Here is a 16575-nt window from a genome sequence, read left to right on the forward strand (position 1 = left end):
TTATGTGTGCTTTTGTTTTGCTTGGCCTTTTACAGGGTGAACATACTCAAAATTTCTTTCAAAAGAAAAAAGTTCTTCATACACCAGCGGCAAAAACAGGTGAGTTCTGCCCACGCTTGGCTGTGTGCTTGCTGTGTTTGCTGCCTCGTCAAGGCTTCCTCCAGTCCCTCAGGGATGACTTTCTGTGTCTTAGGAAGGAAAGGCTGTGGCCATAGGTCATCAGACCCTGTGGTCCTCTCCGTGAGTCAGTCCTCCTCTGGTTGGAGAATGAACTGGCTTTAGAGTCAGAGACTCTAGGTCTAGATCCTGGCTCTTCCCCTGGCACCGCCTCTAGCCCATATTACCTTACTTGTAGATGTTCACGTAGTGTCCACTTCTCAGGGAGCCGTTTGGATTAGACAAAAGGGCCCAGCCTGAGCGCCTAGCAGAGCCCAGGGCCGCATAGCAAGAAGCATCCACACAGCCAATTCCTTTCTTAAATGTTCCATGGATGGTAGTTGTGCCTGGGTCTCACAAGAGGAGTCGGCAGGATTCTAGACAACCCTGTTTGCTTAGCCACAGCAGAAGTACACTCAGTAAGAAAGCCAGAGCTCCCACAGCCTCGGAGTGAAGGAGCTGGAATTTGAACTGAGGCGCCTGCCCTTTCCACACCACGCCCTGTCTTGTTATGCTGCATAGTTGTCGCTGGCTGTCACTGTGTCCATTTCCCAACCTTTCAGAGATGATATGCCCTTAGACTGATCCCACGCAGTGAATGGGGCCTTAGCAACGGGATCCCTGGAGCTCAGAGCACCAAATACCTCGGTTGCCTGACTCCCACCCCTAGAGCAAGGAGGGTCAGTGAAGCACCAAAATGCATGTGGAATCGGGAAACCCAAATGCAGGTAGACTGAAGGCAAAGCCAGGGATGGGATCACTTATCTGTGAGCACTGGAATAGAGAATCCCCAGGCTTCTAATGTCTCCTACCTGCTTGGTGGAAGAGTATTTCTTCAGGAAAGAGATGCTCGGGGTGGAGTTCCCAAGTTTATCAGATGGTAGTGCCAAGTAAGCTTCCTCTTGAACTAGAAGCAGGTTTGAAACAAGGGTGTCTGTGAAGGACCGCACATGGTGAGGAGGCATGGATTCGGGTCACTTTTATTATCACACCCGTAGAGGCAATCCTGCTCCAAAATATTCACGGGACACTGGCGTGTCTGAAGCCTGCTCCCTTCCTTTGTCACATCTTCAGCCATGCGAGTTGCAAACTTGTCACGTTTTAATCCTCCTGTACCTTTACAATGAAATCTCTGCTGCTCTTCCTCACAGGCTGAATCCAGGGAACATATCGTGGCCTTCAACATGCTAAATTACCGATCTTGCAAAAACTTGTGGAAATCCTGCGTGGAGCACCATTCGTTCTTTCAGGCAAAGAAGTTACTACCTCAGGAAAAGAGTGTTCTGTCCCAGTACTGGACTCTAGGCTCCAGGAACCCCAAAAAGTGAGTATATTTGAGGAGAACCATCCATGCTAACCCGAGATGTTAATGTGTGCTGCTTGTCCCTGGGTCGCGGACATCCTTGGGCAGAGAGGCAGCTCTGAGGCTGGACCCCAGACTTTAGATCCCTGAGTGACAGCTGAGCGTCTCCAGGGGAAGCTGTGCCTTTTTATGCTCGGGTGCATCTCCTATTCCCGGCGTTAGTTTTTGCCCCCTCCACCCTGCTGTTGTCTGAGTTCTCAGACAGTTAGAATTGCAGTTGCCCTCACCCCTTCCCAATTAAAGGACACCGGGTGTCATCCTGGTGCCAGCATATTGGGCTTTTCACAGCCTGAGGCCTCTAAGCCAACCCCTCCCACACAACATTAGTTCATAGGCACCCCATAAAAATGAAGAGAGGTTTCCAGAGTGTGGTGACTGCAGACTATATTACCAATAATAGCTACAAAATAATAATTGTCATTGACAATTACCTAGTGTTTATAAAAGGAACATACTTAATTACATTTAATTCTTGCGCTGAACCTGAGTTAAATGCTACCTACAGGAATGATATTCAAAATATTTAATGATAAGAACAGTAAAGTAAATTTACATATATATGTCATGTACATTATAATTTTCAAAATAATATATTGAGTCTTTACATAAAGTGACTAGGGCTTATGTTTGTTTTGTTTATTCTAAGACAGCTTTGTATAGGAGGTGACAGAAATTGTTTGTCAAGTTGTTAGAATTTCTAAGTCATTTACTGGTTCTTCAGAATTGTGATTGATTGTCGTGAATGTGACTTTTTCTAAATAAGGCTCAAGTATGAGCTATTATTTGATGTGAAATTAGAGAAGAATGTTCTAGCGGCTTTCCTATTACATATTAGGTAACATAATGATTTAGCCAGTGGTAAATGGCCTCTGGTAGGGGTTGTATTATTTCTTATGAACCAAGAGCAAACATATTTTTATAGTGTTTAGTCCTTATAGTTCTGTTTAGTATTTATATGCATTCAATATTCTGCTAGTGAGTAGACCATAAGAATAATGTTGTTGAGGTACGTATAGAGCTGCCTCATACCCAGGATGCTACATGGAAACCATGGAAACCGAATCCTCTTCCTGCATGGTGGTCCTCTAGGCAGCCAGAGGCATTGGATGAGAGAACAACCCAAGTGCAGTGAGCTCAGCCACTAGCAATAGCCCTGTCGTCTACAAGGGCTCACCTGCTACTGTTTCCCCGCGCCAGCATTGACAGCACAGATAGCTGCAGCTGGTGGGGCTGTGCCTCTTTGTTAGGCACTCCCTGGGTCATGCCATCCTGGGGACTTCCCTGGCGGAAGTAAAGCTGAACACTCCAGGCCTGGCATCCCTCACCGCGAGCCTCAGCAACCTAGGCTGTGCAGCTGAAGCAGCGATAGCAGATTAGCGGCCCCGTGTCTGTGAGAGTCTGGGAGCGTGCTCAGAGTGGTGGAATCAGCTCAGGTGCTGCGGCAGGTCAGATTGACAGGCAGATTTGCACAGTCAAGAAGTTCAGGCTGAAGAAACAAAAAACTGGTTTTTCGACCACTTAAACATCAAACTATAACTGGGCTAAGGCATAAGTGCACTGGTTAAACTCTCCTGGCACAGCTTCCTTGCTGCAGAGTGACCGTGTAAGCAGCGATCTCACTACAGTCCCGTTGCAGAATTGCAATGAGATGACTTGGAGTTTGTGGGGGCTCCTTGTTGTCGGTGTGTTGCTTGTGTTACTCCCACCAAGATGTTATAATATTACTGCTATGTGGTCATTACAAGGAAGCGGTTTTCTTCCAAATAAGAGTTGCCTAGACCTCATCAGGCGACAGTGGCGCACACCTTTAATCCCAGCACTCAGGAGGCAGAGGCAGGTGGATCTCTGAGTTTGAGGCCAGCTTGGTCTACAGAGTGAGTTACAGGGCAGCCGGAGATACACAGAAAAACCCCGTCTTGAAAAACCAAGCAAGCAAACAAAAGCCAAATTGGCTAGCCCTGATTCTCCAGGCAAGTTGGAGGTGGCATAGGAGGGACTGAAGGGTACTTTCCAATACTGAGTGAGTTCAGATCCTCCATGTCTCACTTGAGTTTTAGATTGCTGCCTCTGTTTCATTATCTGCAGACTTCTTTCCCTCTTCAGCCTGCACGGGTGCTGGGTTCTGGTCGTCTTCTGTGACATGGAAACCCATGTTTTGGTGCTGACAGCAGCCATAGTCTGTTATCTCAAGATTTGTGAGTTAGGAATTCAGGAAGGGTTTACCACTGACTCTTCTGCTCCGTTAGTCCTGCCCCAATGGGCAGGGATTTTGTGACAACTGGCTGCTTGCAGCTGGTTTGAATCCTCTACAGAGGGTCACTGGGAGCATGGAAAACAGTTTGGGGTACAAGTCATCAGTTTCTTACTGGTACCTTCTTTCAGTATACTGTTAATTTTGACTTAATTTTTTTTTTTTTTACATTTACTTATTTATGTGTAGGGGTGGAGTCAGGGGAAACACATGCATGCCAAAGTACACATGTGGAGGTCCAAGGAAAGCTTCTAGGAGCCAGTTTTTCTACCCTGTGGGTCTCAGGGGTGGCATTTGAGTCATCAGGCTTGGTGGCAAGCACTGTGACCCGCGGAACCGTCTAGCCAGCCCTTGTCACTTCCTTTCATTTCACAGACGAGGAAACCACGGTCCCACCTAGCTCTAGAGTACATCTGTGTGTTGGACCCTCCGACAGGTTCCGTGAAAGGAGAGTTTGATCGTTATTTCCCAGAGACCGTGGACCGGTTTCAAGTTTCTATTAATAACTCGTGACACCTGCTTCAGGGATCTGCCACGTTAAACCCTGGAGTCACGTTGCCTCTTTCCCTTATTTTAATCTTACATCCTTAATCAGTGGTCACATGACTTCTGATAGACCTGACCTCAGGGGAAAAGGTCTCCTACTGATGCTGCAGTTAGCGCTTCTATGAGCGTGACAGTGGCACTCATTATTATAAACTGGTACCTGGATTTGCTGTATTTCTTTGTTCTTTTGCTTTTTTTCAGTCAGTTGGTTTTAGGCCATAAGGAAATATATGGAATATTTAAGACATTAGAGCATGGGGTAAAATTGGAAATGCCAGAACCAGACTTCAAACGATTTCCTAAGGCATTCTATTCCTCAGGAATTCAGTTTTCTAACTATAAATAAAATTCAAAAATATCCTTCAGATAACACATTCAAAGAATATGACCTGAAACTGTTCTAAGGACGTTCTTGGCTTCTCTGACAAAGATTTCCCAGTGATTGATGGTCCCTGCATCTGCCGGCCAGGGCGCCCGGGAGCATCTGGAGGGATGATGATGCTTTTGTTCACGCCAGTGGGAGGCGGGTGAGGTAGATCCATTGAAGTTATTGGAGCTGCGCTGGTCTGTGCTCCTCTGTGCTATTCTGGCACTCCTTCTAACCTGGTAGCTTTGGCTATAGTCTAGAAGCAGCTTAGCTATTTAAAGTAGTGGAGACGCAGGAGCGTTTTCACCAAAAGACCAGATATAACCTAAAGAAAAGCCAGAATAAGAAAGAAAGTCTTTGAAAGTCTGGGGCCAGCGGGATGGTTCAATAGGTAAAGGCACCTACTGCCTGACAACCTGAGTTCGATCCCCAGACCCACATGGTGGAAAGAGAAAACCGCTCCTGCGAGTTGTTTGCTGACACCCACAAGTACACCCACATAAAATAACCTTTAAAAATTTTTAAAAGGGCACTCTGAAACCGACTGCCTCCACTCCTCGTAACCTCGCTGGTGTCACCAGGAGCTGGTGTCACTGGGTGCTAAGTCAGTGCCTTCAGAGAATGTGCCTTGGCAGACTATATTTCATGGATGCTGCGCTTGCTTTCTTGTTGGACGTGTCAGTGTGCAAAGTAACACTGCATCTGGTTTTTCAGGTCTCTAAATAACCAATACTGCAAAAAGGTGATCGGAGGGATGGTGTGGAACCCAACCATGAGGAGGTCTTTATCAGTGGAACGGCTAGAAACCAAGAGCCTGCCTTCTCGGTCCCCACCCATCACCCCCAACTGGTATGTTCTCATTTATGCTGTGTGCCAGTTGCAGATACCCTCTCTCTTTAAAGATACAATGTAGGGCTTCAACAGGGATCGCCTACAGTCAGACTTCCCATGTGCGTTCCCATGTTGCAGAAGGAGCCAGTCTCCTGATGCCAAGGCAGACTAACCCTTTCCATACTGAATAATGCTAAGGTGGCCTTACAATAATAATAATAAATATACCTATTTCGGGGAATCATTGTGATATTCCAATACATGTGTAATATTCAAGTCAACTTTACTGTCATATCTACCAGACAAATAGCATTTTTTTAGGTTTTTTTTTAACTTAAAAGTTTCTTAAAGATTTTTAAAAAATCTATTAAAATCCCTTCTAGTAGTTGGACGTGGTAATAAATACTTGTAAGCTTAACGTTCAGGAGCCTGAGGCAAGAGGATCAAGAGTTCAAGGCCAGCTTGGGCTAGTGGACCCAGTCTCGAATAGATAGATAGATCTCAGAAGATAGATAGATAGATAGATAGATAGATAGATAGATAGATAGATAGATAGATAGATCGATCTCAGAAGATAGATAGATAGATAGATGATAGATAGATAGATAGCTCAATCTCACATAGATGGATGGATAGATAGATCTCAGAAGATAGATAGATAGATAGATAGATAGATAGATAGATAGATAGATAGATAGATAAGTAAATAAATAAATGGACCCAATTTTACATACATACATCCTTTCTGCTGGCTGTTCTGAAATACTCGATTGATTATTGAGCACCACAGTCACCCTGATGTGCTAGAATATAAGATATTATCCCTCCTATCTAACTACACTCCCGAAGTGCTTCTGTAAAAAAATCATAAATCGCTGGATGGTGGTGGCACACACCTTTAATCCCAGTACTCCAGAGGCAGAGGCAGGCAGATCTCTGATTTCAAGGCCAGCCTGGTCTACAGAGTGAGTTCCAGGACAAACAGGGCTACATGGAGAAACCCTGCCTTGAACAACGGTAATAAATATCAATAATAATAATAATAGAAATAATAATAAATTGGGGCGGGGCCTGAAGGTATAGCTCAGTGATGAAGTATACTTACATAGCATGTGTAAGCTCTGGTTTCATTTTGCAACCCTGCAAAATAAATAAAAATAACATTTGTAACTTGAGGCCTGCTGTAATGTCCACCTTACAATCATAGCCTGTGGTAGCATCTTAAATGCTTTAAGCTCTAAGAAGTTCGTGGTAAAGAACTTAAAAGGATAAAGGATGAAAAGAGAAAAGAAACCCTCAGGGGTCCAAGTTTCCTACAAATGGAATAATGTGTGAGTGTTTTGTTATTTCAGAAAAGGGTCATGTGGAATCTTCTATTAGTTATTTTAGTGGTCCACAAAGATATCAGCCACTTTTGAGAATGTCTCCTAAAAGGCCAAGCACCATCAACAGGAGAGTTGAAGCAAGGAATAATTATTCCCTGGCTCCATAGGATTAGCAGTGTGGCTTGCAAGACTTGTGGAACCTGAACGTTTCCTAGCTGGGATCTATGCGCTGAAGGGACATGAGGCCTGCCAGGAAAGGACCCTCCACAGGGAGCCATGTGTCCTGGGCAGTGGTGATGACAATCATGATGTGTGCTGTAAAGCACCAGCTTAATCTATGAGGAAATTGTCAAGGAGCCAGAGAGAGCCCCAGGTGAGATCGAGGAGAAGAGCAAGGTTGGATCTCTCACTGCTAATTAAAGATCCTTCTCCCAGGAGTCACAAGAGCCATCTTGCTTCCACAATGGGCACACGTTATTGATTGTGCAGGAGCAGGGGGATTGCAAGTCTCTGAGAATCACAGAGAGAAATAGCTGACAAAGGGAAACTGGAAACGCACAGGAGATACGGGGCCCGGCACCCCCAGGCGCAGTTCCAAATGTTCCATGAACGCTGTCTCTTCTGGCTCACTCTCAGGAGTGAGTACAGCTGAGACCCAGAGGAGATGAGATTTATCAAAGGTCACCTGACTAGGGCTGATAATGGAGAACAGGGTAGCGTTCTGATGCCATCACATTCCAGGCGTTGAATACAGAAAACATTAAAGAAAAACCAGGTGTCTCTGGTCTGTAGAGATGGCTTGTGTGAAGTGCCAACAGGAGAACTGAGTTCAGGTGTTAGCACTCTCATCAAAAGGCAAGGCATAGACATAGATGCTTGTAACCTTTGGGAGGCAGAGATGGGAGGAACCCAGGGGCTAGTCAGCCAGTCTAGCTGGGCTGATGAGTGCCAAGTTCAATGAGAGACCCTGCCTCAAAAAATAAGGTAGAAAGTGACAGAAGAAGTCACTCGATAACAACCTCTGACCTATACATGCACATGTATGAGCACACACAAACACACATACACAACTCATGCACACAAGTTCTAAAGTCAATTTTATATCTTGGTTTAAGGGAAATTCATTCAAACATGTTGTAAGAGGTTGCTTGTTTCCCGGCCGCCCAAAAGCTCAGACCCGAAATAATCACACAGAAACTATGCTATTTAAAACACTGCTTGGCCCATTAGCTCTAGCTTCTTATTGGCTAACACTTATATCTTAATTTAACCCATTTCTAGTAATCTGTGTATCACCACGTGGCTGTGGCTGACTGGGTAAAGTCCCAGCGTCTGTCTCTGTGGGGCTACATGTCTTCTGACTCCGCCCTTCTTTCTCCCAAACCTGTCAGTGTGCATTGTTGGATTGGTTCAATATGGCTTGAGCCTTCGTAGCTCATCCTTAATCAATACTCACTGACCAGAAGGCTTATTTCTGCCTATTTCTAAACTGAGACGGCTATATCACTTACACAAATGTGTCAGAGACCTGTGTTGCCCTGGATGGATTCTGCTGGAGTAAGAATGACCTCACTGGCTCTGACATTTGTTTTGGTTATTTTTGAGACAAGGTCTCATTAATTCCCCTGACTGCCCCTTAACACTCAATCCTCCCTAGTGCTGGAGCTCTGGGTGTGTACCACCACACCCAGCTCTGGGTCTGGCTTTCTAAGCACCCGCCAGGGCGTCCACCAAAAGACCAGGTCACAGGGTCACACAGCTGCCCTTGGGTCAAGCCTCTGTGTGGGAAACGCTCTCAGCACTGGGCTCTGCGCTTCTCCCCTTTGCAGGCGAAGTCCTCGGCTCCGGCACGAAATCCGAAAGCCTCGCCATTCTTCCGCAGACAACCTCGCCAATGAGATGACCTACATCACGGAAACCGAAGATGTGTTCTATACCTACAAGGGATCCCTGTCCCCCAAAGACAGTGATTCCGAAGTATCCCAGAACCACAGCCCACACCGAGAGTAAGGAACATGTATTTGCTGTCTTCGGGTCTGCTCTGGGCCGGTGAGGAGTTTGCGCAGGCCTGAGTGCCTGTTGAAAAGAGGCGGGCGCTGGTGCGTGCAGCCGGGAACGTAAATCCAAACACCTGTCTGAACGGTCATGTGACACCATCTCCACTTTACATCCACCATCCCTTTCGAAAGTGACTTATTTTCCCTCATTGATCAAGGCCAGGAAAAAGTATGTCTGTTCTGAAAGGCAGGTTTGAGTCTTTTAGTTAGTTTACCTTGATTGTCAGAGAACTCAGAGCTGCTCAACAGTTAAACCCAATCACATTTGCTCCCCTCCCCCACCCAGATGTCTGGCACAGTCTCTGAATTCCTCACCTTTAGTATACAACTCTATCGTATCTGGGTATTTGGAACAAGCTATCTCATATTCTAAAGCCGATAAAACACAGACCATAAATGATATCTTTAAGTTAAATTATGATAGACAAGGATAAGGTGTTAAGAAGCCAGTCTTAGCCATTGGGCATTCGAATCATTAAGCCCCAAATAATGGCCAAAACTAAGAAATGTAATGTCTCCCCTACTGGAGAAGGATTAGGAAGAGAAGCTTTAGGCAGTCACAGGTGAAATGCAGATCTCCCCACTTCCATGCTGGGGCGCAGGAGTGAGGGGATGAGAGGAGGGCTTGTTTCTCTGTCACTGCCCACAGCCAACATGGTCTTCAGACCATCTGTGCTTTTACCGCCCCTGGTCGTGATTTCCTCATGATCTGAACCTCTGGGTTCTTCTGTTGAAGCGATCACTGTCGTCACTGCGGTTTGCGGTCGGCTGCACTGTCGTGTAAGCTGCAGAAGGCAGGTGGGAGCTTCGTTACATAAACCTGTAGCTTTGCAGACTATGAGCGGTTCTGGAAATGCAAAACAGGAGTGAGGAAGGTGTCTGTTAGAACTAGTCTGAGTCCTCCTTAGCCTCCAGACTCTGTTGCTTTGACACAAGGCTGAGAGAAGGCATAGGGAACCCCATCCAAGGGCTTAGGGAAACCCACATATACTCGCCATGTTGAGAATCTAAGAGTTTTGCTGGCCAGTATAGCAGTCACCCACCACAGGCAGCTGCTCAGATTTACGCCAACTAAAATAAGATGTGTGTTCGGCAATTAGAACATGCGCGTGCGTTTTCAGCATTGTCCAGACACATGTGTACGGCCCCTCCATACGGCCCCTCCATCAGCAGTTATTGTCCATGCCTATTGTCCCAGCTTGCCAGTCGTTGGCTCTGCCATTCACTGGAAGTAGAGCAACCCCCAGAAGTCAAGTTGAGGACACCTCACTTACCAGTGAAGTACTTGCCACCCCTCACCCAGCTGCACAGCTGTAGGGTACATGGGGGACCTCTGAGAACCCTTGTGTTCCTGTGCCTCTGATGGCTGAAGTCAGGACCAGGTACGAGACAGTTGTCTCTTGTCCCGTGACTCGTGGACATCTTAAAGAACTCCATTTCTCCCGAGTTCTTCATCATACTTGCTGGTTGTGGAGAAGGGACCACAAAATGGAACTTAATAAGGCTTCAGTTTCAGGTGCCTCCGGGACTGCTGGGTCAGTACCACGTCATCTGCCTTCGTTGTCACACTGTGGTGCTCTGTGGTTTTGGAGAGCTGTCAGGGTTGGGAAAGGCATGGCCCACACAGCCATAGGGGATGTCAGCTTATCTAGTCTTCAGTGGTCCGGTCTACCAACCACCACCCGTACCAGATTGCTTACATATAAACTCTGGAGAATCAAGTCCAGTTTGAAGCCTGCTTCTCTGAGCTCTGTTGAACTTCCGGGATTGCTTGCCCCAGCCGTTCTTCACACTTCTGCTGATTCTCTGAAATGTTTCCAAGAGGCCTTCCTCGTAAGATGGCCTCTAAGGGCTCTTGTTCTTCTGCAGCCCAGGGTTAGGAGAAAGAGATGACAGTATGGCTAAGGTACTTTGACAGTGCAGTGAGTTTGCTTTGTGGCTGGGCTTCTCAAGTAGGATGGATGGTTGGGAAAACAGAACCCCAACCCCCTCAGTGGCATCAAGGACCACTCTCTCCTTGGGGCTTCTGAAGCCTTAACACACAGGCAAGCATGGGGTGGGGGAGGCTTTATTCCCCAGGCAAGAGGTGCAGTCTGGTCTGAACTTAATTGAAAAGAAACTCTGCTGTTAAGAATGTATTTACAAAATGTTTAAGAAGCCTTTGACATGTTTTCTGCAGCAGATTTGTGTTGAGTCTCAAAGAAGCATTCCGTCAAAGAAATCAGAGGCAGGAGCTTACAGACAGCGAGGCCTCTTTTGAAGCAGAATTAAGTGTAATGTTCTGTGCTCAAAAAAGAGAAGAAAGAGAAAGAGAGAGAAGCATGCTTAGCCCCATCGCCAGCACCACCGCCCCGCCCCGCCCCCAGCGGCACAGGGAAGGAACATCATCCCCTGGCAGATGAGTCACTTGCTGGTTTGTTCCATATTTATAGCAGCGCTGCAGAGTTTATGATTATAGTTTTGAAGCCTTGGCAGTGCGCTTTGTGCCCAGGCAGGCTGTGCGCTTTTGTTATTCCCGGCCCTGTTCTCTGCTCCTCCTTGCTTCCAGGAGACGTTCGGATTCTGGCAGAGGAGCAGATTTTCTTCATGGTAGAAACAAGCCCCCAAATTCCCCCCTCTCCTCACACCCAGACACAAGGGAGGAGTTGCGCTAAGGAAAAGCAAACTCTTGGAGCTGGCACTGGGGAAAACAAGGTCTTGGCTTGCATCCCAAAGACTTTGTCGGTGATTCTTGGTCATAGTTGTTTTGGTGGGTCACCAATATGGTGCCCAGAGTGAGTCTCACTTCTTGTCCTAGGAGCTTATTGGCTGTTTGCTTCTTCCCTGAAGGCCCGCCCTTTCCCATAAGACGTAAGCTAACCCTCCTATTCATTTTAAAATGTGCATGATTTGGACGGGACCATATGGCAGTCTCCTTCCCCATCGTGCGGCCCCATCTTCTGAGCCCCTGTGGTCTGCGAACCCTACCCGTGACAGGGTTCCCTGCAGTGTGATGGTCTCTTTTACTGTTAGATACTCAAGTTGTTGGGACAAATGACCCTCTCTGCTCACGTGTCCTGCATCCACAGACTAAATTGGCTGCATGTCCAGTGTCATAAGGTCTGTCCTGATCACCGAGCCAAACATGCACAGAGTTTATTTTTTTCCTTGTCAGGACGGCGAGTGCTTGTGTAACATTTACCCCAAGTTGGGTATTGTAAGTAACCTAGAGACGATCTAAAAACACAGGGAGGTGTGTATAGGTAAAATGGAAACATTAGAACATTGTGTATAAGAGACTTATGCATCTGCAGATAGAGGGTGCCCTGGAGCTGCTCCTCAGGGCATACTGAAGGATGTTTGTGTTTTTCTCAAGCTGTGCTTGTCTTCTTGGGGTTTCTTTTGTTGTGAAGAGGCACCATGACCATGGCAACTCTTACAAAGAAACGATTTAGTTGGGGTGGCTTGCTTACAGTTCAGAGGTTCAGTCCATTGTCATCATGGCAGAGAGCATGGCAGTGTGCAGACAGACATGGTGCTGGAACTGAGAGTCCTTACAACTCGGTCCAAAGGCAACAGGAAATTAACTGACTCACTGGGCATGGCTTGAGCATATATGAGACCACAAAGTAAACCTCCTCAGTGACATAGTTCTTCCAACAAGACCACACCCATTCCAACAAGGCCACACCTCCTAATGGTGCCATTCCCTTTGTGAGGGATATTTTCTTTCAAGCCACCACAGTGATAAACATTTTGATTCTGGCCTAGCATGCAGGCTCCTGCCTCCAGCTCCTAGAATATGTACCACATTGCTTTCCAGTTCTCCTGGCAGTCCTGCCTTAAAGAACAGTAGTTCTGACTGGGCACTGGTGGTGCACACCTTTAATCCCAGCACTCGGGAGGCAGAGGCAGATGGATCTCTGTGAGTTCGGAGCTAGCCTGGTCTACAGAGTGAGTCTAGGACAGGCTCCAAAGCTACACATGTAACTCTGTCTCAGAAAAAAGGGAAGAAAAAAAAAACCAGTTCTTATCAGGACAGTGGTAGTACACACCTTTAGTTCCAGTGCTTGGGAGGCAGAAACAGGTGGGTCTCTGTAAGTTCGAGAAACCCTGGTTTGAAAAGCCAGAATGAAAAAGAAAGAAGGGAGGAAGGAAGATGGATGAAACCTGTAGTTCCTTAAGTTAAGCAGTCTAGTTCTTCTCGCCACCTTCTCCCTTTTCCTTCCTTGCCTCTACTCTCTGGGCACACTCAGTCCCCTTACCAGGGACAGTGCAGCACCAGATGTAGGAGAGGGTCTGCTACCACCCAAGGGTCTCTTCAGGGAGCCAAGGACAGGGTTTCATTATATGTAGGTAAGTTGTGGTGATGAACATTATCCCTGAGCCAGACCAGGTCTCTGGGTGATCACCCATGAGTATCTGGAGTTCCCAACCTGATCTCTGTGTTGGTGTTCCAGCTCCCATGTGTCTTGGGGAAGGACCATTGTTTCCTGGAGGATGGGGACAGGTCTCTTGGTGTTGCCTACCTCCTGTTCACCCTGCCCCTTTCCCAGCTCCTTTTTCAGTAACGTCCATGAACTCCTCCATTCCATGGGACTATGTCTCCTCCCTACAGCTCGGATCCCCTTCAGCTCCACAGGGAGCCCTGACCAGACTGGAGAGAAAGCCATGCTATTCTGACATCTTCTCTCTTGGCATCCCATTATCTGCCTGTCCTGCTTCTCATCGTTCCATTTTAAGTCTCTGTCCATCCACCCTGAAGAGACAAGCAGAATGTCATTGTGCTCTGCCAGAATGAGCCTTCTCTGTGTAGTTAATCCATCCAAAAACTAGCCACGTGTTTATTAAACCACTGCTGTTGGTAGAACAGCCTCTCTAACCTACCTAGAAGATAGGTTGGAGTGTGGGATGTCTTATAATGTCAGTGGTTGCAGAGACTACTATTTACTATTTTAAAACATCACTAAATGTTCATAGGCTTGTTATATTATGCATATGCATGTTTTGCCTTCATGTATGTATGTGTCCCATGTGTGTGCCTGATGCTCATGGAATTCAGAAGAGAACACTGAATCCCCTGAAACTGAAGTCGTAGATGAATGTGAACCACAAACCCAGGTCCTCTGTAAGAACAGCAAGTGTTCTTATCTACTGAGCTATCTCTGTAGCTCCATGCTCCCTGTTTTAGATAGATCAAAAGGGTTTTTTTTGTTTTGTTTTGTTTTGTTTTTGAGTCAGGATAGCCCTGGCTGTCCTGGAACTCACTGTGTCCGACCAGAGTTTTTATATAAGGAGAGAAAAACTTTGAAGCCCTGAGAAACAAAACTCATGAGCTACATTTTAAAAGTATAAGTAAATAGGATATTCATTGGTACCATTTTACTGAACATAGTTTTTTTCACAGGCTGAGGAGATGGCAACCAGTAAATGCCAGGCCAGACACACCTCTGTTTCCACATTGGTCTGCCGCCGAATATTTTGTTCAAATAAATTAAGACTGTGAATCATTGTGTGTGAATAGGGTGCAGATTTTATATTTAGATAGGCTAATTTAGGCTGGGGGTTTAGCTCAGTTCTTTCTTACCGCAGGAGAGGCCCTGGGTCCTCGGCACTGATAAAAAAAGAAAACCAGCCCCTGCCCACCCCCAAGTTTAACTTGCTAGGAAAACAGAAGCACCATTTAAAGAAAAATCTACAGGCAAGAACCTGGAACAGAGGTTTAGTGAGAGGTGGAAGCAGAGGCAGGAACGTGAGGAATGGGTAGAGAAGCCACGCTTGGGGGCTTTTGCGGGCCGCTGTGCTACTTACAACAACTTACACAGTATGTAGTCACCCTCCCTTGCCACCTGCCTATAGATTGTTTTTTTAAATGATGCTTTGTTCCCTGACAAGTTCAAATTAGTGGGTCCACAGCCGGAGTCCCAGCTACTTAGGAGCCTAAGCAGAAGAATCTGTTGAGTCAGAAGTTCAAAACCAGCCTAGGCAACACCTCCTATGTTATAAAGTAATGTGTGTAGCTAGAGTGGTTCTGTGCATCTCCCCACCAGTTTTCAAAGCAGCAGGGAGAGGAGTCCGGTGATTGTGTTTAGCCTAGAAGAGAGCAAGGGTACCAGGAGGACTTTTGCGGAAACACTCAGGTTCCAGGGTCCCGTGGTAATCTCAAGATGCCAGACTCCCCACCCTCCAGCCAGTGATATTTACTCTGATAATATTAATCGATTTATTAAAACATGTTCTTCCCTACAATGAAGGAGTTTGTCTGAAAACAAGCCAACACAAAGCCGCCTGACCCGGCAATCATCCAGTTCGGTGTCTCCGTCTTCAAATGCCCCAGGCTCCTGTTCGCCAGACGGAGTTGACCCGCAGTTCTTAGAAGACTATCACAAGATGATCAAAGGGGGCTCCATTGAGGATGCCAGCCAGTACTACTGTGACAAGGTGAGTGGGTTCCAGGTGCTGCCACACTTGGCCCGAGTGGCTTGGTGACCCTCCCTGGTGGGCAGGCAAATTGGTTGTGACAAAGGGAAAACATCTTGTGACAAACCACCGCAGAGGGGGGCATGTAAACGACTCTCACATGTCTTCCAGAATGATGAAGGTGACGGCTACCTAGTCCTGATCCGCATCACACCAGATGAAGAGGGAAGATTTGGATTTAATCTCAAGGTATGCTATGAGTGTGCCTTTAGGTTATGTGCAGTGAAACAGCCTTCGGGTGGATTTTGAGTTTCAGTCAGAAATCTGCTGCACACCCACACCGCATTAACAAAATAAAACAAAGCCTCCCTTGAGGCTGTAGAGGTAGCTCAGTCGCTAAGGTTCTTGCTGCAAACATGAGGACCTGATTGCAGTCCCCAGAAACCATTTAACAGAGAAGGATGTGGGGGTGCGCTCCTGTGATCCCGATACTGAGGAGGCAGAAACAGCCAAGTTCTGAGCAAGTGAAAGACCCCGTCTCAAGGAACAAGTTAGATGGCTCTAGAGGAACGAGAGCCCGAGGATGACCTCTGGCCTTCACCCCTATGCATGTGTGTGCGTGCATACCCAGACACACGTGAGCATGCATTCATTCTAAACTACTCAGGGCTAAGATTTGGCCTTTTATACGGTTGTACGTTACCTTACGTTTAATGCTTGCAGTGTCCCGATATTTGCGACATTATACTAGATTTCTGTCATCTTATTGAGTTTTTAGAATGAGTGGTTGAAGCAGACCATGTGGGGACTAATGCCCGTAACTCAAACATGTCAGAGGCTAACACAGGAAGATTCTGAGTTTGAAGCCGGCCTGGACTACATATCAAGTCCATGACCAGCGGAGCTATCGAGACGAGACCTTCTCTCAAAAGAAATGGAGAAATAGATAAAGCATACGACAGTTGTTAAACAGATCCTACAAACAAAACTAAGGCTCAGAAAGTAGAGTGTGTGGTGGTTGATCAGACTCTGCCCACCAGCCACCCTGGAGGAGTTATTTAGAGAACGCTACACCCCTGCTGTAAAGGGAAGCCAGAGATTCAAGTTCCCAGGCCTCCTTGTCGAATGGGTCCCTCTAGGTAATGTCTGCTAACTGCTATCTTGGGCCAGCTCCCTGTTTGTGTACAGAGCATTATTGAAACAGGTGCTGCGCCCATTGGATTCCAGCTTCAGGGATTCATTGCTGGAGCTAATGTCTGCCTCAGGGTCCTCCTTCCCAC

The 16575-nt window shown here is 46.7% G+C and overlaps 1 protein-coding gene across 9 annotated transcripts in view; it reads left to right on the plus strand.

The window, feature by feature from the left end:
- Positions 1 to 16575, plus strand: part of Ptpn3 (protein tyrosine phosphatase non-receptor type 3) — a 108460-nt gene that overhangs the window by 67138 nt on the left and 24747 nt on the right. For all 9 annotated transcript variants that reach the window (XM_057790379.1, XM_057790370.1, XM_057790376.1 and 6 more), the window contains exons 11-16: positions 36 to 99; positions 1308 to 1480; positions 5398 to 5532; positions 8669 to 8845; positions 15130 to 15316; positions 15467 to 15544. In XM_057790379.1, coding sequence (XP_057646362.1) covers positions 36 to 99; positions 1308 to 1480; positions 5398 to 5532; positions 8669 to 8845; positions 15130 to 15316; positions 15467 to 15544 — 814 coding nt within the window. The remainder of the gene's footprint in view (positions 1 to 35; positions 100 to 1307; positions 1481 to 5397; positions 5533 to 8668; positions 8846 to 15129; positions 15317 to 15466; positions 15545 to 16575) is intronic.

Source organism: Chionomys nivalis, chromosome 16 (genome assembly GCF_950005125.1).
Source record: "Chionomys nivalis chromosome 16, mChiNiv1.1, whole genome shotgun sequence".
In the NCBI taxonomy this organism is placed as follows: Eukaryota; Metazoa; Chordata; class Mammalia; order Rodentia; family Cricetidae; genus Chionomys; species Chionomys nivalis.